General features: G+C 39.9%; 1 protein-coding gene across 3 annotated transcripts in view; it reads left to right on the top strand.

Annotated features, from left to right (window-relative positions):
* The first annotated feature begins 8,329 nt into the window (after positions 1 to 8,329).
* MCRS1 (Microspherule protein 1) overlaps positions 8,330 to 25,527 on the top strand; it is a 43,665-nt gene continuing 26,467 nt past the window's right edge. The window contains exons 1-5 of one of the 3 annotated variants that reach the window (XM_051212894.1): positions 8,330 to 8,405; positions 10,489 to 10,559; positions 10,601 to 10,780; positions 11,961 to 12,070; positions 14,376 to 14,535. In XM_051212894.1, coding sequence (XP_051068820.1) covers positions 10,500 to 10,559; positions 10,601 to 10,780; positions 11,961 to 12,070; positions 14,376 to 14,535 — 510 coding nt within the window. In that variant the 5' untranslated portion in view covers positions 8,330 to 8,405; positions 10,489 to 10,499. Of the gene's footprint in view, positions 8,406 to 10,356; positions 10,560 to 10,600; positions 10,781 to 11,960; positions 12,071 to 14,375; positions 14,536 to 16,730; positions 18,473 to 25,527 lie in introns of those variants that run through there. The other 2 variants (XM_051212893.1, XM_051212895.1) reach the window with 2 other exon arrangements.

Below are 25,527 nucleotides of genomic sequence, written 5' to 3'. Positions count from 1 at the left end.
TAAGGAAGTGAATGAATACTTGAGCAATACTGTTTTGGCATATGCTTGGTTGTTTAGGGTCAACTCATAACCAACCAACCTGAGCTGTTACATTAGCTTCCCCCTAGAATCGACTTCCGTAGGAACGTCGGCTCGATTAACCTATCTATCGAAAACACCTTAGTTCTATTTCTCATTCCAAAGGAAAATTATCAACTCGCTCACGATTTGACTTACAATCAGTGACGACTAACGCTGTCAACGATAGCCCATGGATGTCTCTTCATTTACTAGCTTGTCATCTTATTTTGTAGCATGTGATCTCTTCTACAACTATCGATGACGGTTTGCTGCGTGCTTTCAAGAGAAAGGGTGTGAGAATGTGGAATAAGAATATCTGAGGAAGGGTGCATCAGAATACTCCACAAAACGGATAAGAATATACGGTTAAGAAGGAAAAAAATTGTGTAGAGTATGCGGATAAAGTACAGTTGTGTCAAATACCCTTTTCTGGTTTGATTTAGGTATGCATGATATATTGAAGCAATATTTCGTCGATTCATCCAAGTAACGAATTGGTTTGCACCTCAGAAGTGTGTGAGTCCTATTACTCATTAGTATTATGAGTGATTAATTGGTGTAAGGAAATATTGAAGTCACTTCCTCCTTGGTCTGATGTGGTTGAACGGCTAAGCGCGCGGTCTAGCATTCAGGAGGGCAGAGGTTCGAGTGAGTGTGGGGCCTGCGTTTTTGTTCACCAGACCCACCTTCAATACGATGTTTGTTGCCCGTAAGTCGCTCACATATGAGAGAAAAAATGACAAGAGGACAGATTGATATATCAAAGTGCCATTTTGGAAAAGTATAAGTTCTTTGTTTACATTAATATTATTATTATTATAGAAAAAAACTACAAGTTTATTAAATCTCCATTTTACGTTATATTTAAACCAACGAATATATATATATATATATATATATATATCAGTTATTGACATAAAATGTCTTTTTTACAACGCTAATGTTAAGTTCCAGGACTTTGTATGGGCCACTAATAATAATTGGTTTAACGTTAGCATAGTCGTGATATTCATATTGTCAGTTCAATGTTATGATTACTAAACAGTTCCCTTATAAGTTGTGTTTAAAATGAGGTATGTGGAATCAATTCGGCTAACATAGTAACCTTACAGTAACGCACTGTACTACATCTTCACGGTTATTGATTCTTAAATGTCAGAAATTTAAAAAAATCTGAATATTGCCAATAAAGATGGGTTATATGATCACACTAAAAAGCATGCTGCAGGAAAACTGGTTAAGTCATTACGTAAGTTTCCTAAACATGAAAAAAAATGATGAGGACTTTAATAAGTACTTGACCATGGTTTAATCCAAAATGTTTTGTCTAGAAAACTACTTATTAATAGTAGTATTAGTCGTATCAGGCTACTAAACATATCCTCAACCGAAAACTTTTAGAAGTAGTTCATATGGTTTATATGTATAGCCAGTCTACGTGAAAAATGTATATAAATATATAAGAAGTACAGCCAACATAGTTAATTAACCAGAAAAAGAATATATAAAACTCGCCTGGGTTGCTTTTTGAATTTGTTGTATTTGCCAATGTTAGTTGTATGAGTTTGATTAAAATCCTCAGCCATCGTTTCGGAATACCTAGCTTATGTGTCCAGTATTTAAAAAAATATTTAACATAACACTTATATATCAAAGGTAAAAGGTCTGGGGAGTTGTCGGTGAGACGGAATGAGGAAAAAAATTATTTTTAAGTAGATGCAGGGTGTGATTAGCTACGTGGTTAGATTTTATCCTGCAGCCGAAACTGTCAACATCCTTGACTGACTAATTGGATGTGCCCAGCGAACCGTTTTAGTCATTTGTAAAGATTTATCATCTTTACATTTTGATCCCGTGATGGATTTGTCCAGCAACACGTAAGGTGGTTCATGATCTAGATAAGCCGGCTTTAGCCTATCAATACTTACTGTGTCGATGTTTCCATGTTTTTCTATCACGAAATATTTAGATTTTCTTGAGACGACTTTGAAAGGACCTTCAAATGGAGGACTGAGTGGTGCTTCTATTTTGTCACATCTTATCCAGACGTGCGTGCAATTGCTTAGGTCTTTAGGTATATATACGGCGCCCGATTGTTCACGAGTATTAATCGGCTTAAGTTTAGACATGTGGTCCCGTAGTTGATCTACATAATTTTCTAAATTAAGTTTTTCACTGTTAGTAGTAGGGTTATTAAATTCACCTGGTAGTCTCAGAGTTGTTCCGAAAACCAGTTCCGCAGCTGAACACTGTGCGTCAGTTTTGACAGATGTTCGTATTCTCAACATAACTAATGGTAGGAATTCTGTCCACTGATTGGAGTTTGAGTGAGATATAAGGGCGTTTTTTAGCTGACGGTGAAAACGTTCTACCATCCCATTAGCCTGAGGATGATATGCAGTGCAGCGTATCCTATTGGAGCCTAGAAGTTTAGCCAAGTTATTAAATAGTTCGGATTCGAATTGCGCTCCTCTATCCGTCGTTATTGTTATGGGTGTACCAAAAATGGTTACCCAGTTCTGCATGAAAACTTTGGCTAGTGTTTCCGCTGTGATATCCGCTATCGGGATGGCTATAGGGAATCTGGTAAATCGATCTATGCATGTAAACAGATAATTAAAACCGTTTGAACGTGGTAAAGGACCTACCAAGTCGATATGCACATGGGCAAAACGTGCATCTGGTTGCGAGAAAACACCTTTGGGTGAATTTGTGTGACGATTAATCTTTGATTGTTGACATGCTGAACACTCTCAAACCCATTTGTGTACATCCTTCTGTAAATTCCGCCATATATATCTGGCATTGATTAGTTTTGTTGAAGCTTTTGCGCCAGGATGAGACAAAGAATGAAAGTTATTATATATCAACTTTCGCATACTTTTGGGAACGAAAGGTCGCGACATTGCCTTGGTCGTGTCACAATAAATTGGAATACCATCGACAGGTGATGGGGACTGTTTTAAATTAAGACTTGAATTGTTTGTTTTAAGTAGGTTTTGTAATTCTAGGTCCTGCTCTTGTTCGTGCCTCAACGTTTCGAAGTTTACTGTAGACTGCTGTAGCACGTTCATTTCTAGTCTGGATAAAGCATCTGCCGCCTGATTGTCCTGACCTTTGACGTGTCGGATATCGCTTGTGAACTGTGATATATAGTCAGGGTGTCGGACTTCTCGAGGTGAGTATTTACCGGCTCTCGCTTTTATTGCATTCCTTAGTGGTTTGTGATCCGTAAAGTCTATAAATTCCTTGCCTTCTAACATGTGTTGGAATTGTTTGATGGTCAGTTAGATTGCAAGAAGTTCTCGCCCGAAGGTAGAATACCTTGTCTCTGCTGGAGCGAGTCTTTTCGAGAAGAAAGCAATTGGTTTCCAGGCGTTTTTAACCAGTTGATTAAGGGTGCTACCTACTGCTTTATCTGAAGCACCCACCATCAAAGCAAGTGGGGAAAGAGAATTCGGATACATCAACGTAGTTGCTTGAGCCAGTTTATCTTTAAGCTGTTTAATAGCTTCGATGGCGTCAGAAGACAGTTTGAATTCTTTTAGTTTTCCTTTGAGTGAATCTGTCAAAGGTTGCATTAATTGTGCACAACCTGGTATGAATCTGCGATAAAAGTTAATGAGACCTAGAAAACTTCTCAGTTGTGCATGGTTGCATGCACTTGGTTGAGTTGACACCAAACTTCCAGTGGTACCAACAAAACTGCCCAAATTGTCTGAACATTTGTGACCTGTTTTGTGACTTGGATCGTGGTCGTTGTGGTGACCTGCCCCTGTTTCTATGACCCATTTGCATTCTGGTGACAGCCTCAGTGAGACTCTTAACACTCGCAATGAGTCCTTCCATAGCGGGGTCTTTTGCTGATTCTACTTTTTGTGTGTGATTTATTGTGCCTGATCCAGTTGGAGGACCTCTTTCCATTATTCTATCGGCTATACGCGCTAAATGAGATAATGAGGTTTCAGGATCTTGTGCATCCAAACAGTGTTGGACGTAGCATGGGAGAGCTTGTATCCATCCTTGCTTTAGGACTGCTTCACCCACTGTGTTATCACCCACTAAGACTTGGAGGTGACGTAAAAACTGTGACGGCGACCGATCACCTAGTGTTTCACCTTGAAAAAGTCTTTGGATTCTTTGACTATCTGATAATGATAAACGGTTCATTATCTCTCGTCTTAAGATGGTGTATGGTTGTGGTGATGGTGGATCTAAAATCAAGTCACGGACATCTTTGGCGACTGAAGGAGGAAGGATAGAACACAAGTCTCTATAGCGAATCCCTTCAGATTTGATATTGTGTCTCGTGAAATAATGCTCTAGTTGAGCATACCACAACTCAGGATCACTACGGTCAAATTCTGGAAGTCGGGATTTCGTAGTCATAACAGTGTCTATCTCCACTGGTGACAAATCCTCCAGATTATGGGTTTCTATTGAGTCTGACATGAGGTACGTGACGAATATAGCAATAAAGTTAGCACGAAAAATGGTTACTATAACACGAATAACTTAAGATAATACGGAATAAACTAGTTATATACTCAACTTAGTATACGGATAATCAGGTCTACTTTTACGAATTAGTAAAAAATGTTAATAACAGAAATGAGGTTAAATTTGTGTTCGAAAAGGGCTCACCACTTTCGTGCCTTAGGGTAACCCTCGTGCTATTGATAGAAGAAACCAGAGAAGTAGTGAATAGGTCTTTATTTCGATCTTCGCGCAGTCACAGTGGAGCGTGGGATTATCTGTTCAGAAAAACAAAGTCTCTCAACATTCAATATAAGATAATAGGGAATATGACGCTTATACAACATAAGGAAGTGAATGAATACTTGAGCAATATTGACTTGGCATATGCTTGGTTGTGTGGGGTCAACTCATAACCAACCAACCTGAGCTGTTACACTCTCTTTGTCTTTGGTTTGGTATTTGGGAGTTTTGCTCCGGGAACCTACAAAATTAAAGAAAGACATTTGGTCGACTATTGGTGAATTACGAATAAATTTGGTATCTAAATTGGAATTTGGTTCTGTTTTTAATTTGGGTTCGTAATTTGCAAGTAGATCGATAGTAACACTCAGGATGAAGCTTCTTGCTGTCCAGAACCTCCTGAGGCGTCGATGTTCATTCTTCTTTGATCCCCTTTAATCGTCATTTCTTCTTCGTTGAGTAGATCTGGTATGGGTTGGAACCGGTTGTTTTGAGTTATCTTGAATTCGTTGAGTTGGTCAGTATGTCGATGGAAGGCTGTACTGAACCCTTGTAATGCTGTTTCTGTAGTTGTCAAATGCTTCTTTAGCTTTCATCTAAGCCACAACCAGGTGGTCAGCTCCTCTCCTGTTTCATACGTCCTCCATTGACCTTCCGAATCTTTTAGAGATGCAAATATGATCTATCTGGTTCTCTGTGATGTGATCCGGTGAAACCCATGTAGCTTTGTGTATGAGTTTGACTAGAAATAACAGGCAGCCTATTACCAATTTGTCGAATGCTCATAAGTTTACGAATCTCTCACCATTATCGTTCCTTTCACATAGTCCAAGTCGTCCCACGATGCATTCATAACCGTCGTTGTCCATTTCAAGTTTGGCAACTCTCTGAGTGTGTGGAGCGCTAGCTTCTTCGTGATCGAGTACAGCAGCAACTCTCTTGAATGCAATCTCTTCTGTCTAGCTTCGGTCCAACGCGTTTTACTGTGTCGGAACGCCATCAAGTTGTATCAACTCATTTCCGTTGCTATTTGACTACTCTCACATTGTCCACAGGTTCCATGTACCTATGAAAATTGTTACTTTGATTGATAGCAGGGGCGTCGGCCTTGTGATTTCTGAAGAATCTTGGCTTTCACTATTAGGCTTCATAAGATCCCTCAACTCCCAGGGCTGAGCTTACATGGTTTGATTTGTTTGGTCTGGTTGGCGTTATTTTAGCACAATTTGTTTTGAGGGATGGTGTTGCCGACCCTATGCTCAGCCCCTCTTCACTCGGGCTTGAGACCAGCAGTAACTATAGGAGGGCTTCAGAGTGAGTTCGCGTTAGTACACTTCTGTATGCCATGGTGTGACTAACTAAACCATGAAACCTCATGGGAAGATACATCACTTTCTATACTGACTAGTCCTGTCGTGATCTCAGGTTGTTACGTCTAAAGAATGCATTTGTGCTAGGAATAGAATATGATATTTATTATGAAGAGCAAGAGAGTACATCGCGGTGACCACATCTTCAAGCCCGAGCCATACCATACCGCGCACACCATGTTTTTGACCTGTATTATGGTGTTAAATGACGAATGTAAGCCTCCTGTTATTATGTCTGGATGTTGTCTATATAGACTTCAGCAAAGCATTTGACAAGATGCTAATAAATAGACTGCTATTGAAGCTAGAAAATATTGATATTGTCGGACCTCTATTAAAATGGCTTAAAGATTTCCTAGTAGGTCGTGGACAGAAAGCAAGAATAAATTCATAGTGCTCCACATGAAGATAAGTACTTAGTGGAGTACCTCAAGGTTCTGCCCAAGGTCCCTTACTTTTTACACTTTATGTAAATGACCTCCCAAGTATAGTAGAGTCCCTAATGTTGTTATACACTGACGATGTAAAACTATGGTGAGAAATAACGGGAGACGTAGATGCATGTGCACTCCAAGCAGACCTAAAAGGGGTGACTGATGCCTATCGACGCAGTAAATAATGTGTACATGCATTTTCGGGTTAGTAGATACAGCATAGGGGAAGTGCCTGTACCCAATATCTGGTCTCACAGAGATCATGGGGTGACCGCGAGTCATGATCTTAAGACCACGACCCGCGGCTGCGTGATCGCAGTTAAGAGGTTGAAGATGCCACATGTATTCGGAGTTTGACAACGCTTTAACCAGTAACACCTAATATGAACCGTACCCACCAAGTGAAATCAGAAGACAGAAGCGAGGAAGTTCGAAGATATATTTGATAGGCTATCAATATATCGAGGATCGTCTGATCTAATCTGACTAGCGATTTCAGGGGTTGTTGAACATGGCGTTCCCACTCGTGATCTGATACTGATGCATGACCGAGCGCTTTCAGCTAGGTGAGTCCATTAAAACTAATGTGGTCAGCATCCAATGTCGGAAACTTACAGAGCTATTTATTTTGGTTTTTTTTACCGCTACAAGGTTTACAACCCAATGGGCTTTAAGACAGACATTCACCAAGATAGATACTGCCATTTTCACCAAAATATACTGTAGATCACCAACGTAGGTGATCTATGTCGAAATGATTGGAGGCCTACTCGAGTTAGACGTAAATAGTGTGACAAACTAGTTAATGACGAGGTCACACCTCGTGGTCATCACCTTACGTGGACTACCCCATTGACATATCAAGGTATCATAGATGCTTTGAAGACTGTAAAACACAGAGGACGTAATTACAGAAATATGTTAGTTAAAGTAGATAAAAGCGAAAGCGAGACCACTGCCACATGGGCCAGTCCACGGTACACGATTAATTGATGCGCGTTGGTTGTCACTGACCTTGACGAGGATCGATGATTTGCTCGATATCCAATGTCCCAACTACCGGATGATTTGGCTAGGACTTAGTGACATTTCGCTTGCCCTACAATAAAAATCCTTGGTGAGAACTAAGTTTGAAAACTGGGTTCAGGTTGCAAGCTATTTTTTAAGAGGTGGCCCGGATATACTGTAAAATGTACAGATTGCAGCTACTCGTGCAAGTTTCCAGAACTCCGGGGTTTACCATATAAAGAACGGCTTGAAAAGTTAGACCTCTTTACTCTGTTTTATCGCAGATTAAGAGGTGATCGGATTTTGATGTATAGAATTCTAAAAATTATTTTGGGCCTAACATCTCCCCTCTTTTTTTCCACATTAAATCGGGACATTTCAGAGGACATAGCAGGCGAGTAGAAAAGTCTAGAATGAATAAAATACCCGTGGCTTACAGGTTTTCTCGCCGAGTCATCAATTCTTGAAACCAGTTACCTGACTCATTCAAGAGAATACCAGACATTCACAGAAGCATGCTGGAAAAGGAATAACATAGGCCGTAGGTTTTCTGTCTTTAATACACAAATGTGAATCTGAAATCCGATTGATCGTCCTCAGGGATCATGTCGCTGAAAACCAATACCACTGCAGAACATGTAAAAAATTGTACACAACAAACACCTAGAATCGTAATTAAGCAACTATAAGACATTAGAAAGAAATTATTTGGTTCACAATAGTTCGTCACAAAGATATTGGGCATTGAATCGTTGTCGACTAGATTAACGCTACCCAATTGTTTTTTCTACTGTCTGTATCTGAGTCGTTTAAGGTAGATTCTGAACGTGTTTTTTTCCTAAATGCTAACTTTTAGACGGTTCTACGATTGCGTTTTGTTAATTTTCCATTTCTTTTGTGAAGATCCATTGATCATTCCCTAAAGATATTTAGAGAACGAGGAATTTCCTCTTTTTGTCGCTCTGTGTTTAACATATGTTACAAGTATTATTTCCATAACAAACTACTTGACGACTGCAGTTGGCAACATCAGAAAATGGTACATATTTAAAGAATTGTGATAGTAGACAGATGTTTGAGCAACGATCGTTATGCTAAGTCCCAATCTTTTAATTTCGAGGAAGCCGCTTTAAAAAATTGTAGGGGAAAAAGCACAAAACACCCAAAAGTTTCCCCAGATCTGGGGAAATCTCCAAAATTTCGGAGAAAACCCCAAAATAATGAGATTGAAGTCCCATTGTAGTTCATGATGACCTGCGAAAGAAATTAAGGGTTATGGGTTATTAAGTCAGGTCTTTTCTTGGGCACTTCGCTACGATCATCATGAACCTTTTCTTTGTTTTGAAGGATTCTTTGATGGTTCTGTATCCGTGAGATTCCCGCCCAATAAGTGCATTTCGCGCTTCTTTGGACAACATCAGAACGACTCTTTGAGTGTGTGGAGCACTTGCCTCTTCGTGACCGGAGTACAGCGGCAATTCTCTTGAATCCAATCTTTTCTGCCTAGCTTGGGTACAATCAGTTTCACTGGTTGGGATGGTGTTGCCGACTCTATGCTCAATCTTCCTTCTTTACTCGGGCTTGTGATTGTCAGTAACTCTAGATGAGCTATAGGCGTTGCAAAAATGTAATATTTCTATAACCTCGTCTGTATGCAGTCTCGGACAATCCAAATCCAACCACTAGTTCAGGTTACATTACTTAGGAAATGATATTTTTTAACGAACCCTTATGAGTTATCATTCAGTAATCTGATGGCTCCAATGACTCGAAAGAGTTGTTAAATCTATCTTACTATTCCCGGGAAAGAACATTCTAATATCCTGGATTGGTCTGCAGTCGCATATAAAAACCACAATTATGACGAACTCAAGTCAACTTCCTTGAATTTTTTGTTATGGTGGTTTTGAAATTCTTTCACACACTGACCTTATTACACATCACACACTTATGCCAATTCATTTACAATTTTTTCAATACCTCTCCTCATTATGATCATAATTTTATGGTAACATTTCAATACAAGTTATTTAGTATATATTTTACTCTTAGACGACCTCCCATCTATAAATTTAGTCTGACCATTGAATATACAAACTATTGTGATATAATGAATTCGACTTATCTAAGATAGGTTGGATAAACGAAGCATACAACCTGGATGCTATTGTCCTTGTAAATTGTGGTTCCGAAAAAGTTTCCTAAGACTAAGCCTTATTGTTCATCCTTTCTTACTGACCTCGTTAGCTCTTCATTCTTTCCTTTTATATCATTCGTAACTATTAGCTTCTACAATTGGTTTTCGCTACTTAGTAAACAGTAGATTTTGTCTTTATACACCTTTCTGTATGTAAGTACTACTCCTAAACCTTTGTTTAGCTCATAGATTACATCATTTTCCCCTACTTTGTTTACTTATTGTTTCACCCCATTAAAAAAAATCAACATGCATTTCTAACTGTATCTTCCATTTAACTACTTGTAACAACAGTCATGTGGTGTGAATTTAAATCTGTCATTATCATTCTTTGATGAAGGTACTGATCTTGGTTGTGTATACACGTTTTCAAAATGAACGTTCTTAACTACCTTATTGTCCATTTTCCTAAAATGTTCATAACTTGGGACCAAGAAGTCCTTCTAAATATATTGTCAAGATGAACTCTACAAAGATTGTAGTCATTGTGACCTGACTTTCTTGGAAACTTTGGCTTATGCGTCTGTTTGTGTAAGCTTTTCATCAACTCTTCTTTTTTATACTCCAGAGAAAATAAACTGAACAGAAAAGTATCACTTTGAACCAATTTTTTATTATGCCTATACACTCGTATCTGTGTTGATTGTACAATCATGTGTACTAAGTAGTCAGTGATTGTGCTTTTTCGAACTTGCTTTAGTTTACACACCAATGATTCATGATACTGCTGCTAATAATTCTAAAGAATCAGGAATAACTACAGGAACCTCAGTAGGTTTTAAAATTTTACTGCGTTATGAAATAATATTCAGATTCCTTCTCATGAAAACCGACCTGGTAACAATTCTTTACCATCATATCGTAGCGGAGATTTCTCTAGAACAATGAAACGAAAAGCATCTCGAATCAGTCATCATAAAGCTAAACGTGAAATGAGAAACGCACCATGGACGCCCGGTGATGATTATTTATTGATAAATTCCGTTGTCATGGTAAGTTAAATATTTTGTTGGTTAAGACAACTAGCTGCCTAAACGAAGTGTAGACTACTTCCCTATTTTATTGTTCACAAGTGCTTTTAAAATCAGTTCTTTTTGAGTTACTTTAAATATTACTAAAAGTAGAATATAGATCAGCCATTCGTTCATAGACACACTAGGAGCTGGAATAAATATATTTTCGTTGTAGTTGACGTACTGTTTTGTATAGTCAGAATTTCGACCCAAAATAATCTATTATTTCTGACCATATATATTTTATAGAAACCTCATTTGCATTATGTATGGGCTTATATACTGGACTTTGAGTTATACCTTCCCAATAATGCTAACGGCTGTCCGAAGCATAGTATATGTAGCAGGTTCCGATTATTTTATTATTATTATTTGAACACAGATATTGGTACAAGGAGACACCATATATATATGCACCACAATCATTTCGTTTTATTTGTGTGAGGGCTGGGGTACTGCCCGGTCGCCCAAGCCGAAGCAGTTGGTTTTCTTAGGGGGTCATTTTTAGAGCCTTCGACCCAAAGGTTTAATCCACAAGGCAGTGAAGCAACGTCAGGAGATACAGTCCCATGGTAGCCGGTGACCAATAATTTGTTCATGCGCCATTTGTTCCCCCAGGATCCTGGAGCCCACGTGACAATTGGTTTGGAATCAGGGTTTTCCAACTCCCCTCCGTATCCATTATCCCTGTTATGGCACCGGACATTAGCTTTTCTTCGTTCCAATTTCGTAAACAACACCCCCCTCCACGAGAAGGTAGTGAGTAGGTTCCGAACCTTCAACTTGTTAGTTAAAAGTCAAGTTCTCTAACTAATAACCCATCATTTTTAAAAAATGAATAAATCAAACACGTTGACATAGATCCGTAACTCAAAAGTCTTAGCCTTCAACTCTCAGTTATCAAATTTCAGATTTGAAGTGACCTCATCTTCGTTTTGGTCTGGTCACTAGCTGTCGCATACAGAATTGCACTTAATATCTAAGTTGTATCGAATCAATAAACGTTTAAATGAACATTCGATTATTATTCAGTTAGTGTGTAAGGAACTGTTATTCAAGTTTATTGTGACAAGTTAGCAAAGCGTATTGTTTTTTTAAGCAGTCATCTCCCAATCATGTTTTATAACATAAATATTTCAAATAAATATCTTGCACATAGGTATGTAACCTTACAGAAGTGTGTCACACTGTAAGATTCGCTGTTCATTTTACGGAGAAAGAAATTGAACGTCGTTGGCGTGATTTATTATTCGACCCAATCGTATCTAGGTAAGCCGATCAAAAACGTTATTTTGACTACTTTTGTATGTTAGTAAGTAGTTAATAATGCGAAACATATTTCTGTTGAAAATCACTGAGTTTATGGGATGTTTTGTAAAACAGTACCCCGTTTAAAATCGATATGTGACTGTTACAGCCTTTCAATTAAACCATTCACCGCTAAACCCTTTCAACTAAAACTATAGTAGTCAGCTCATTAGTTACTTCAAGTTGTTCCGGAAGTAGTAGTAAGAATTCGTAACTGGTGGAATTTAGAAGTGTCAGGGTTGAAACGGTTGTCACTTGTGTCGTTGTATGGTTGTCAACGTATATCGCAAATTGAGTGGATTCGAAATTGTACCTTTAGATGCCGATTCACTGGTTCTGACAGTTATGCGTTTCATGCAATTGGTTCCCTTTATGAATTTAAATAGGGCAAGAACAAACGTTGATGCAGAATAGTATGAATTCATAATATTTCGAGGTTTCTCGTCAGCTGCTTACAAAACAAAAATGTTATAGAATTTTTTACATTTTTTACATGTCAGTTGTTTCATACTATCAATGTAAAAAAATTCTATAACATTTTTGGTTTGTAAGCAGCTGACGAGAAACCTCGAAATACTATGAATTCATACTATTCTGCATCAATGTTTGTTCTTGCTCTATTTAAGTTATGCGTTCGCCGCGAAACATGAAGGTTTTTGGTTCGGCCTCTGGTGTGATGTAGACTGTTATTGTTCTATACTAGGACAAAACAGCTGTATAGTCATCCCTGATTTTCAGCGGTACCCGAAATTAAATCAATCTGTGACAAATAGAACCTACGAATGTTGTGTTTGTTAGAGTACATGAATGTTAACATTCTTCGAAGAATGCTATTTTTAGTAATAAATTTATTTAAACACGTAAAGATTAGTACAAAGGGATACCAAATTACTTGTGCGCCACAATAAAAATGATATTGTGAAGGGGTTAGAAAAGGAAGGTGAGCTTAATTATAGAAAAAGAACAAAAATGAATTAGTGTATAAGTGAAAATTAGTAATAACTAACAACAATAATAATAATAATAATAATCGGCAAGACTGTTTTAGGAGTTCTCCTAACACATGTGAAAAATGTAGAAAGTTAGCCATTGGCTTTTATTGTGAATCATGCATGATAGCGTCTCAAATCACTGTGTCGCATCATCTCTATGACCCCAACCAGGGAGTCGTGAAGGTCCAACAGAAGCCAGTCCTGTACAGCTTTCTTTCATGCTACGAAATGTCATGCACTGACCACCTCTCCGCTTTTTCCAATCGTTCTTAGCGTCGGGAAAGAATGCGCGATGTGAAATTCACTGGGACGACATTCATAGTACATGTCCGAGTAACCGAACTCGTTTCAAGATGATGACATCGATTGAATTATCGTCGCTGTGCCCTAACACGATTCCGAACCTCTGCGTTGCTAACATGGTGTTGCCACTAGAAATCAGCAATCCTTCAGAATATTATTTATTTATTTGAACACATAAATATTGGCACAAACAGGTGCCATATACATATGCATCACACAATCATTTCGTTTTATTTGTGTGAGGGCTGGGGTACTGCCCGGTCGCCCAAGCCGAAGCAGGTGGTTTTCTTAGGGGGTCATTTTTAGAGCCTTCGACCTAAAGGTTTAATCCACAAGGCAGTGGAGCGACGTCAGGAGATACAGTCCCATGGTAGCCGGTGACCAATAATTTGTTCATGCGCCATTTGTTCCCCCAGGATCCTGGAGCCCACGTGACAATTGGTTTGGAATCAGGGTTTTCCAACTCCCCTCCGTATCCATTATCCCTGTTATGGCACCGGACATTAGCTTTTCGTCGTCTCAATTTCGTACAGAACACCTCTGCCCCAAGAGGGCAGTCCGTCGGTCAGTAACAACGTAAACTTCGTACGTACATACATCAGTATTTTCCTCTTCGTGACCAGAGTACAGTAGCACCTCTCCCGTATATAGCTTTAGCTGTCCAGCTTGGGTCCAATGGGTTTCGCTGATCCCGAGTACCACCAACTTGTATCTCCTTTCCGTTACTATTTGACTGGTCTTCTCGTTCTACCTCATTGTCGGGACGTTCCACGTACCCATAAAAGTTGTTGCTCTGGTTGTTAGAAGGGGCTAACAAGAAAAAATAATTCAAACTATTTAAAATAAGTGTCATAGTTTCACAGAAATTAATCCATTTCTGTTTCTTTATTCAAATAAGCTTTAGTCAAACTTGTAATGTTTTTATATACCCACCTCTGTCTCTATCTCTCCTTCTACCCACCTTCTTTTAGCACTGCGCTGAAAGCAATCGAGCACCTTCCTTCGTTTATGAAATCCCAATTAGATAGACAAATACCATTCAGTTCACAAGAGGATAATATTATAGCTCAAATTTCTTTCTCCGATGTCTATCCAGACGGTGTGTTCAAATCGCTTAATATACATAGTCTGGTAAGTATTGATTTGTTGTGATAGTGTAAGTTTCTTGTTTCTTTGTTTTTTCTCATGGATAGTACTATGAAAAGTTGTGTATATGACATAGCTACAGTTGTAAAATATCACTAATTTATTAAGTTATTTAGTGATGAGTTCACTGGACTCGGTAGTTAAGTGAATAACTCATTGGGCGTTTGAAGCGAAAGGTACTGGGTTCGAGCTCCAGAAAAAACACTAAATCTAGGATGTCGGTTCATCCAGCTGACAAGTTTCAAATAGTATAAAACGTTCGTCTTAGATTCCACTAGTAGTCATAATTTATCTGTGCTTTGAAATACTTTTCGTGTTATTGTTATAGAGTTAGAGTTCGTGTGAAGTTATAGTCCTAAAAGTATAAAATCTGCTCTTTAATACTTCGACTTATTATAATTAGTAGTAGTACGAAAAGAGAGAAAAATACAACACGTGCATATACCTACGGAGCAACAATTTCTGAAAAATCGCACTAAATAAATAATAATGAATAAACATTGAGCCTGTGAAAAGAGACTACTGAACTAATAATTAGCTAATAACAGTCAGATGAATTTCACGCTGCTTTGTAACCGGACTCACCCAAGTTTTTTAATGTTTAAAGAGAGAAATGCGAACTTATTAGCTTAATTATGAATGATAACGGTGTGTACACAGTATCTAAAATCTTGATGAAAGTGTCATCAAAGCCTGATGGATGTAAACTTGGTATCGTCCAACCTAGAGTAAACAAAGATGTTATTCACGAGTTTCAAAATGTTGTTCAGACTTAACGTATGCATGTGCAAAGAATTTTCTGCTCAGTTACTGATACCAGCTCGGAAAATGCAGAATACCAAACAGTTGTCTCATATTTCTGGTTTAGGATTGTTCAACAGAAGGATATTACATGTGTCCAAACTGTTTTGTTCCAAAGTCTGATCTGGTTTCAATATACAGTTCCACACAACAGCAAACCCTATTGTACTGATGAAAGGAATGAAATAAATAGTAGGAAGTTTTAATTGCTAAACCCAACGATTGGTTTATAAATTTGTCTTGAAAACTCAGACAAAAAAACGTTGGGTGAGACTTTGAGTAGGTTGTATATCCCGTTTTCTAAATTCAGGCAGATTAATCATCCCACTTTTTTGGTAATTTTTGTACACCTATTCTCTCGAGCAGTGTTACGATGGTATGAGAAAAAAGCTTGAAAGTTAGATGTATAATTGCCATATTATTTTATGCTCTCTTACAAATAATTATGGGCTTTTACCGTTGTGCACATATACGTATACGTATATTCGGACACCTTTGTTTGAGGATTGTGGATCGAATCTTAATACTTTATTTCAGTTCAAGACGTTTTATATAATATAATATGTCTTGACATCATACCGGTCGTCTGTGCCTTGGCAGCGTGATCACTTTACTTGAAGATAAATTTAGAATGGATTGCATTACATTTATTCATTCGCCAAGGATTTGGCTACGTGCCACACTCCAGGTATGGGGGCTGATGATAGCCCATCCTGGCCCTCAGACAGAAGTAGGCTTGGCAGGGTTCGGATTTGGAACTTAGTGTCTAGAAGTCGAAGGCCTTAACCGCTAGATCAGTCAGTCAGTCAGTAACAGCGTAGAACTTCGTACGTACATACATCAGTTCGAGTCGCCATATCACATTAGCGCAGAAATACAGTTGTTCATTCAAATCTCATAGTGGTAGAGGTATTAAAAGTATCAGCAGTAATCCGAACGATTAAGGTTTGAAGATGTTATTCAAGGAGTATAATCCAGTGAAATAAATTTGGAAAGAGAAAAAAGAAAGGGACATGAAGAATTCAGAAGATTAGAATTTGGGAGGACACAAAGAGTGGATGCACCTGCGCACACCATTGCAAACGATTTTGAGCCATGTCATTCAAAGTCTCTAATTATCGGTTGCTATCATCTCGCGGTCCCCAACCAGCTAGTCTACACCTACCAATATGACTCAGTCTACTTGTCAGTGACTTCATGGACTTGTGCCATGTTTTGGTCTGGCCGCCCCTAGCTTTCTTCCAACCAACTCTAACACCATAAAACATCTCACGTCGGGGCAGTCGGTGGTTGGGCATACGTAACACGTGTCCCAGCTATCTCAACTGATGAAGTTCCATTACTTCATCAATTGATTTGCCATCCTTACCTAGTACCCGTTTCCTAACAACTGCGTTACTTACTTGTTAGTCCCAGGATATATGGTCAATGCTTCGAAGACACCTATGATCAAATACTAGTAACCGTTTTACGGAAAAATCAATGTAGTGATCCTGCTTTATTATTATTATTAATGTATAAAACTTGTGTGTAAACTGTTTGATAAATAGTGACAATTTTACACTGAAATTATATATGCGTGACTATAGGAAAACAAAAGTGATGAACATTTCTGTCTATAATAAGTGTACAAAAATACATAAGTAGTATATAACGCTAGTCAGGAATAGAATGTCTCATAGCAGAAGGTCAAGAAGATCGAGTAGAAAGGATCAAGAACAGAAAGTAATTGGTATGAAAATGCGGAAACCATGAAGTCTGATATGATAAGAAAAGACAAAAGTTCTCTTGTGACAATCACACAGGAATCAGTTTAACTAATATAGTGTCTAAAACATTAGCTTCAATAATACTTCGACGCCTAGCCAAAGCTCGTGAAGAACAGACTAGAGAAAACCAGGCTGGTTTCCGACCTGGACGTGGTTGTATAGATCAGATATTCACACTACGTCAGGTTCTAAAACATAGACACACATTCAGACGCCCCACAATGGTAGTATTTCTTGACCTTAAGGCAACATTTGACTCTGTTGATTGTAAGGTTCTATGGCAGTGTTTGTCACTGAAAGGAGTACCAATGAAGTACATTAACCTTATAAAGGCTCTCTACTCGAACACAACTGGTAGAGTGAGAGCTTATGGCGAACTGTCATCAGAATTGATCACCTCAAGTGGTGTTCGTCAGGGCTGTCCACCCTCTCCATTCTTGTTCGACTTTGTCGTCGACGTACTTTTAGAGGTAACACTTTCCTCGTCTAGGTTTCCAGTGGTTGAACTTCTACCGGGAGGTTCACTTGTTGACTTAAAATATGCTGATGACATAATTTTATTTGGTGAAGACGCTGACAAAATGCAGAGTCTTCTGACCACTCTAAGCAACAAAGCAGGCATGTTTGGGATGCGATTCTCCCCCTCGAAATGCAAAACGTTGCTTCAGGATTAGGTTGCATTGACATCCAAACTAATGATAGAGAGTGAAGTAGTTGAGCCTGTCGACCGCTTCACTTATCTTGGAAGTCTCATCAGCCCTTGTGTTCTGGTGTGTGACGAAATCTCATCACGGATACAGAAGGCTCGACTAGCTTTTGCCAACTTACGTCATTTATGGCGTAGGCGAGATATCCGTCTATCAACCAAAGAACGTGTTTACTGCGCAGTAGTTCGTTCCGTCCTACTTTATGGCAGTGAAACATGGCCGGTAAGAGTAGAGGATATTCGTAGGTTACCAGTATTTGATCATAGGTGCCTTCGAAATATTGCTCGTATATCCTGGGACCATCGAGTAAGTAATGCAGTTGTTAGGAAACGGGTACTAGGTAAGGATGGCAAATCGATTGATGAAGTAATGGAACTTCATCAGTTGAGATAGCTGGGACACGTGTTACGTATGCCCAACCACCGACTGCCCCGACGTGAGATGTTTTATGGTGTTAGAGTTGGTTGGAAGAAAGCTAGGGGCGGCCAGACCAAAACATGGCACAAGTCCATGAAGTCACTGACAAGTAGACTGAGTCATATTGGTAGGTGTAGACTAGCTGGTTGGGGACCGTGAGATGATAGCAACCGATGATTAGAGACTTTGAATGACATGGCTCAAAATCGTTTGCAGTGGTGTGCGCAGGTGCATCCACTCTTTGTGTTCTCCCAAATTCTAATCTTCTGAATTCTTCATGTCCCTTTCTTTTTTCTCTTTCCAAATTTATTTCACTGGATTATACTCCTTGAATAACGTCTTCAAACCCTAATTTTTCTGATTATAGCTTACAATTTTACTACATCTAGCACTATGGGATTTGAATCGACCACTGCATCTCTGGAGGACAACTGGAAAGGCATCAAGGAAGCATTAACTTCAACGTGTCAAGAGGTTCTCGGTCTAATGAAATACCATCATAAGGAATGGACCTCTATAGAAACACTGGACAAGATCAAAGAAAGGAAGAACAAGAAGGCAGCAATAAACAACAGCCGAACACGAGCAGAGAAAGTACAAGCACAAGCTGAATACATAGAAGCAAACAAACAAGTGAAGAGGAGCATTAGAGCCGACAAGAAGAAATACGTGGAAGAACTAGCAACGACGGCAGAAAAAGCTGCTAGAGAAGGAAATATGAGACAGCTTCACGATACAACGAAGAAACTAGCAGGGAAATACAGTAAACCAGAGAGGCCGGTCAAAGACAAAGAAGGCAAGCTAATCACTGAAATTCAACAACAGCGTAACAGATGGGTAGAATACTTCGAGGCACTCCTGAATAGGCCGGCTCCAATGAATCCACCGGATATCGAAGCAGCATACACAGATCTTCCTATAGATGTCAACCCACCAACGACGGAAGAAATCAGAATGGCCGTCAGACAAATCAAGAACGGGAAAGCAGCAGGACCCGACAACATACCAGCTGAAGCACTGAAACCAGACATCGAAGCAACCACAAGCATGCTTTATCTTCTATTCAAAAGGATTTGGGAGGAGTAACAAGTGCCGACCGACTGGAAAGAAGGATACCTCGTCAAGATTCCAAAGAAAGGAGATCTGAGCAAATATGGAAACTACAGAGGCATTACACTACTGTCAATACCAGGGAAAGTCTTCAACAGATTGTTGCTGAACCGGATGAAAGACACAGTAGACGCCCAACTTCGAGATCAACAAGCTGGATTCCTTAAGGATCGGTCGTGCACAGACCAAATTGCAACACTACGGATCATCGTCGAACAATCAGTTGAGTGGAACTCGTCACTATACATCAACTTCATGGATTATGAAAAGGCATTCGACAGTGTAGATAGGAGGACATTATGGAAACATCTTCGACACTACGGAGTTCCTGAGAAGATTGTCAATATTATCCGGAGCTCATACGACAGACTACAGTGCAAGGTCGTGCATGGAGGACAGCTGACAGATGCATTCCAAGTAAGGACCGGAGTCAGACAAGGCTGTTTACTCTCTCCCTTCCTCTTTCTTCTGGTGGTCGACTGGATTATGAAGACCTCGACATCTGAAGGAAAACACAGAATACATTGGACAGCTTGTGGTGTCAGTTATTATGCCAAGCCCATATACCTTATTCGAGCTTTCGGACATCCCATTCTATTCATTTTACTTGAGCCATACATTGACCTTGCTATTTATTCGCTTATCAATCTAGACTGTTTTTATATGAGCGTATATGTGTGTGCCCTTCTTATTCCATTAATCACATGTCTGTAGCTTTATTTAGTCTGACTATAAATATTGAGTAACACTTGACAAAGATGGAGTTGGCTTCACAGCCATCCTCCCTGTGCGTCATTTTGCTTGGCTCTGTTTCATTCACTTCATATACAAAATATATGTATTCAAATGGCATTCTCGTTAATTGACTTATTTAATTCCGTTATGGACTAACGCGATCTAAGTCGACGATGATATACGAGAATAGGTGATAACAATCATTCGTACAATCTAAATGGAGTCAGATCAACGGGTCTCTTCATTGGTGAGCCCGACCAGTTAGACGATTTGGACTTCGCAGATGACCTAGCCCTCCTATCGCATACACATGAACAAATGCAGATAAAGACAGCCAGTGTAGCAGCAGTCTCTGCATCAGTAGACCTCAACATACACGTGGGGAAAAACAAGATCCTCAAATACAACACGGAGAACAGCAATCCAATCACTCTTGTTGGCGAAACTCTGGAAGATGTGGAATCCTTCACATACCTGGGAAGCATAATCGATGAACAAGGAGGTTCAGATGCAGACGTAAAGGCGAGGATTGGCGAAGCATGGGCCGCATTCCTACAATTGAAGAACATATGGAACTCAAAACAACTTTCAACCAGTATCAAAGTGAGAATCTTCAATACGAACGTCAAGGCAGTTCTACTGTATGGAGCTGAAACTTGGAGAACTACAACAACCACAATCAAGAAAGTACAAGTATTTATAAATAGCTGTCTACGCAAGATACTCAACATCCATTGACCGGATACCATCAGCAATAGCCTTCTGTGGGAGAGAACAAACCAACTTCCAGCTGACGAAGAAATTAGGAAAAGACGATGGAAAGGGATAGGACATACATTACGCAAATCGTCAAACTGCATCACGAGGCAAGCCCTAACTTGGAATCCTGAAGGGAAGCGGAAAAGAGGAAGGCCAAAGAACACATTGCGTCGGATAATAGAAGCAGATATGAAAACGATGAATTACAACTGGACGGAGCTAGAAAGGATTGCCCAGGACAGGGTTGGGTGGAGAATGCTGGTGAGCGGCCTATGCTCCTTCACGAGGAGTAACAGGTCTAAGGAAATAAGTAAGTACTGCATCTCTGTGCTAATGTGGTGTGGCAACTCGAACTGATGTACGTACGGACGAAGTTCTACATTGTGACTGACTGACTATGACGCCTCATGATGAGAGTCGAGTTCCTTCGGAAGTCACGAGGCCCATGCCCCTTCTGACAACCAGAGCAACTATTTATTTAGATACATGGAATACTCGTACAATGTGGGAGACCGGGAGAGTTTTCCGAATTGCTGCAGAAATAAGGAGATACAACCTGGAGGTGCTTGGGGTCAGTGAAACACATTGGACGCAGGTTGGACAACAACGAATTGCTTCAGGGGAGCTTCTGCTATACTCCGGCCATGATGAAGAAAATGCTCCACAAGCACAAGGAGTTGCATTGATGCTGTCCAAGGAAGCACAAAATGTACTTGTGGGATGGGAATCTCATGGACCAAGGATCATCAAAGCCTCCTTCAGAACAAAGAAAGAGGGCATTACAATGAACGTCATCCGACGCTACGATTGGCTGAAGTCAATTGTCGAGAAGTGCCCAACAAAGAAGTTGACCATTCTGATGGGAGATCTAAATGCCAAGGTTGGAATGGCTAACACCGGATATGAAGACATCATGGGACGACATGAACTAGGAGAAAGGAACAAAAATGGTGAGAGATTTGCAAACTTATGTGCCTTCAATAAACTGGTCATATGCGGCACTATATTCCCACACAAATGCATACACAAAACCACATGGACTTCACTGGCTCACACTACGCAGAACCGAATCGACCATATCTGCATCGACAAAAAGTTCAGGAGGACGATGGAGGATGTGAGAACCAGGAGAGGAGGTGATGTAACATCAAATCATCACTTGCTGGTCACCAAAATGAAATTGAAACTTAAGAAGCACTGGACAGCGGGGCGGACAACATCAGAGGATTCTAGTACGGGTTTTCTTTGGGATACTGACAAACTCAACAAATTCAAGATAGCCCTCAGCAATAAGTTCTAGGCCTTCCATGATCTATTCAGTGGAGAGGGAACCACTATCGAGAGCAACTGGGAAGTGATAAACGAGGCAATAACATTAACATGTCATGAGGTTCTGGGCCACAAGAAGCACCATCACAAGGAATGGATCACTGTTGATACACTGGATTAGATTCAAGAAAGGAGGAACAGCAAGGCAGCAATCAATACCTGTCGAACAAGAGCAGAGAAAGCCAAGGCACAAGCTGAATACACAGAAGTAAACAAGCAAGTGAAGAGGAGCATCAGAACCGACAAACGCAAATATATGGAAGATTTAGAAATGACGGCAGAAATGGCTGCAAGAGAAGGAAGCACACAGGTGGGTAGAGCACTCCAAAAAACTCTTGAATCGACCTGCCCCACTGACCCCCCCCCAACATCGAAGTAGCACCCACGGACTACCCAATCGATGTTGGCCCACCAACAGTCGAAGAGATCAGGATGACTATCAGACAAATCAAGAGCGAAAAAGCATCAGGACCAGACAACATTCCGAAAGAGGCACTGAAAGCAGACGTAGCAGTAACTGCAAAGATATTGCACATTCCCTTCAGTAAGATTTGGGATGAGGAACAAGTACCAACAGACTAAAAAGAAGGACTTCTGGTCAAAACACCAAAGAAAGGCGATCTCAGCAACTGTGATAATTACAGGGGCATCACTCTTCTCTCAATACCGGGAAAAGTCTTCAACAGAGTATTGTTAAACAGAATGAAGGACTCCACAGACACCCAACTTCGTGACCAACAGGCGGGATTCCGTAATGATCGGTCGTGTACAGACCAAATCGCAATACTACGGATCATCGTGGAACAATCAATTGAATGGAATTCAACACTCTACATCAACTTCATTGACTACGAAAAAGCATTTGATGGCGTGGACAGGACATCACTATGAAAGCCTCTTCGACACTACGGCGTACCTGACAAGATAGTCAATATCATGCGGAATTCCTATGATGGATTAAACTGCAAAATCGTGCATGGAGGACAGTTGACAGACTCGTTCGAGGTAAAGACCGTTGTCAAGCAAGGTTGCTTACTCTCACCCTTTCTCTTTCTCCTGGTGATCGACTGGATCATGAAGACGTCAACGTTTGAAGGGAAGCGCGGGATACAATGGACATCTAAGATGCAGTTGCATGATCTAGACTTCGCAGACGATCTGGCCCTTCTATCCCAAACGCAACAACAGATGCAGGAGAAGACGAACAGTGTGGCAGCAGCCTCAGCAGCAGTAGGTCTCAACATACACAAAGGAAAAAACAAATATCTCCGTGTTATCTCCCGATAAGCATAATGAATGGTAACTTCTAGGATCCATTTACGAATCAATACTAAACGTATATTTTTATCATATAATTGTTAAATAACTAAACTATTTATACAGCAGAGGCTCGGATTGGTGTTCTGGACTTAACTGACTGGACTAAACAGGAAGCGAGACCAATCAGGAATTTAGACTGCTCATACGGGTTAACGCGTCATTGATCCGATCGATAAGTCACTGCTCTTTAATTGGCGGTATCATTACTTATCCATTAACAGGTCACACTCAGGCCACAAGTTATAACACTCCGATACAACACAGCATGCAATAATCGAATGACACTTGACGGTGAAGATTTGGTAGATGTAAAAACCTTTACATATCTGGGCAGCATCATTGATGAACATGGTGGATCTGATGCAGATGTGAAGGTACGTTCGGCAAAGCAAGAGCAGCATATTTACAACTGAAGAACATCTGGAACTCAAAACAATTGCCAACCAACACCAAGGTCAGAATTTTCAATATAAATGTCAAGACAGTTTTACTGTATGGGGTGGACACACATTGAGGGAAGCACCCAACTGCGTCACAAGGCAAGCCCACACATGTGATCGTCAAGGCCAAAGGGGAAGACGAAGAGCAAAGAACACATTACGCCGAGAAATGGAGACAGACATGAGACGAATGAACAAAAATTGTATAGAACTGGAAAGGAAGGCCCAGGACAGAGTGCGTTGGAAGATACTGGTCGGCGGCCTATGCTTCATTGGGGGTAACAGGCGTAAGTAAGTTAACGACCTGGGAGCGTGACCACAGAACCCAAGGGACAAATGCTTGAGGCCGGTCGCGCACGGCCTTTTTGTGGGAAGCTTTTTCGAAAATAGTAACTGTGATGGGTAAAAGTATTTGAATTATTATACGAATTAGGAATCCTCGAAATAGCGTAATTAAGGCCAAATAGAACTAAGTGAACGCAAATAAACATATTGTATTTGGAATTCGAAATCAGGCAGTCACCAAGTACAAATGAATCATTAGTTCATACAAAAACCACGGTGATGCATGATCGACTTACTCTAATTGCTTGTAATTTCTCACCTTCCGTCTGACCCTGAGGTTGTGTAAAAGCATAAGCATATGGTATGTATATGGGATGACCCAGTCTGTGTTTGGGAATATCTTTTGATTTAAAACTTACATGACGAGGAGCCCCCATGGTGGGAATTTAGAAGTGAAAAAATCTGGAAATTAAAATTTCACTCAATAAAAATAACATCAGATAGTGAGTAAGTATTGCGATTTTCTATAGCTTTGAATATCTTTTCCAACATGAGGTTGATTTGTTGAACGGTAAATTAGAAAATACTATTAGAAAAGAGATAAATCTGAGTAAATTATATAAATACGAGAGGTTTCAAAAATGTGGAAAATAGTTTCTGATATGTTTTTAGATATAAATAGTTCGGGATAGGTGGATCATGAGTAACAGGGAAATAGTGAACACAATTTTCACCTTATTTCAAACTCCTCATCTGAATGTACCTTGATCTCAGTGTTGATGTTCACATTACCACTCGAACCTTTCGTTTCAAATGTCAGCGGATTACCTACTGAGCTTCTTACTGCGTTTGAGTCTCAGTGCGAATACCTACACCGCGGTGCTGACCCATCCAACTAACGAGTTCAAAATAGGACTAAAGGAGTATTATGAATTCCAGTACCAGGCGAAATCCATCTGATCCATAAACATTGTAACAAAATGGCTATATCGAAGCTATTTGCACAGGATGCATATATACCAACAAAGGCTGTTTAAATTCACTCCTGAATATCAAACAACGGGATAATTCAAATCCTTACTACTAATAATAACATAAATAAACAAGGTTTAAACCTTTTGATGTTGATGGTTATAGAAAAGACGTTTTGTCATATCACAAACTGATCCTAGCGAGACCATTAATGAAACCTGAGAGCACTGGACGGCCATTTCCTCCTGGTATGGGACTCTCCAGCAGTGCCTATCCACGACTCGGCGTCGGGGATCGGACTGTGTGTCTTCAGTCCCGCGCCTGATGTTAGAT

Source organism: Schistosoma haematobium, chromosome 3 (assembly GCF_000699445.3).
Source record: "Schistosoma haematobium chromosome 3, whole genome shotgun sequence".
Taxonomy (NCBI): Eukaryota; Metazoa; Platyhelminthes; class Trematoda; order Strigeidida; family Schistosomatidae; genus Schistosoma; species Schistosoma haematobium.
This window is presented reverse-complemented; position numbering and strand designations above follow the sequence as displayed.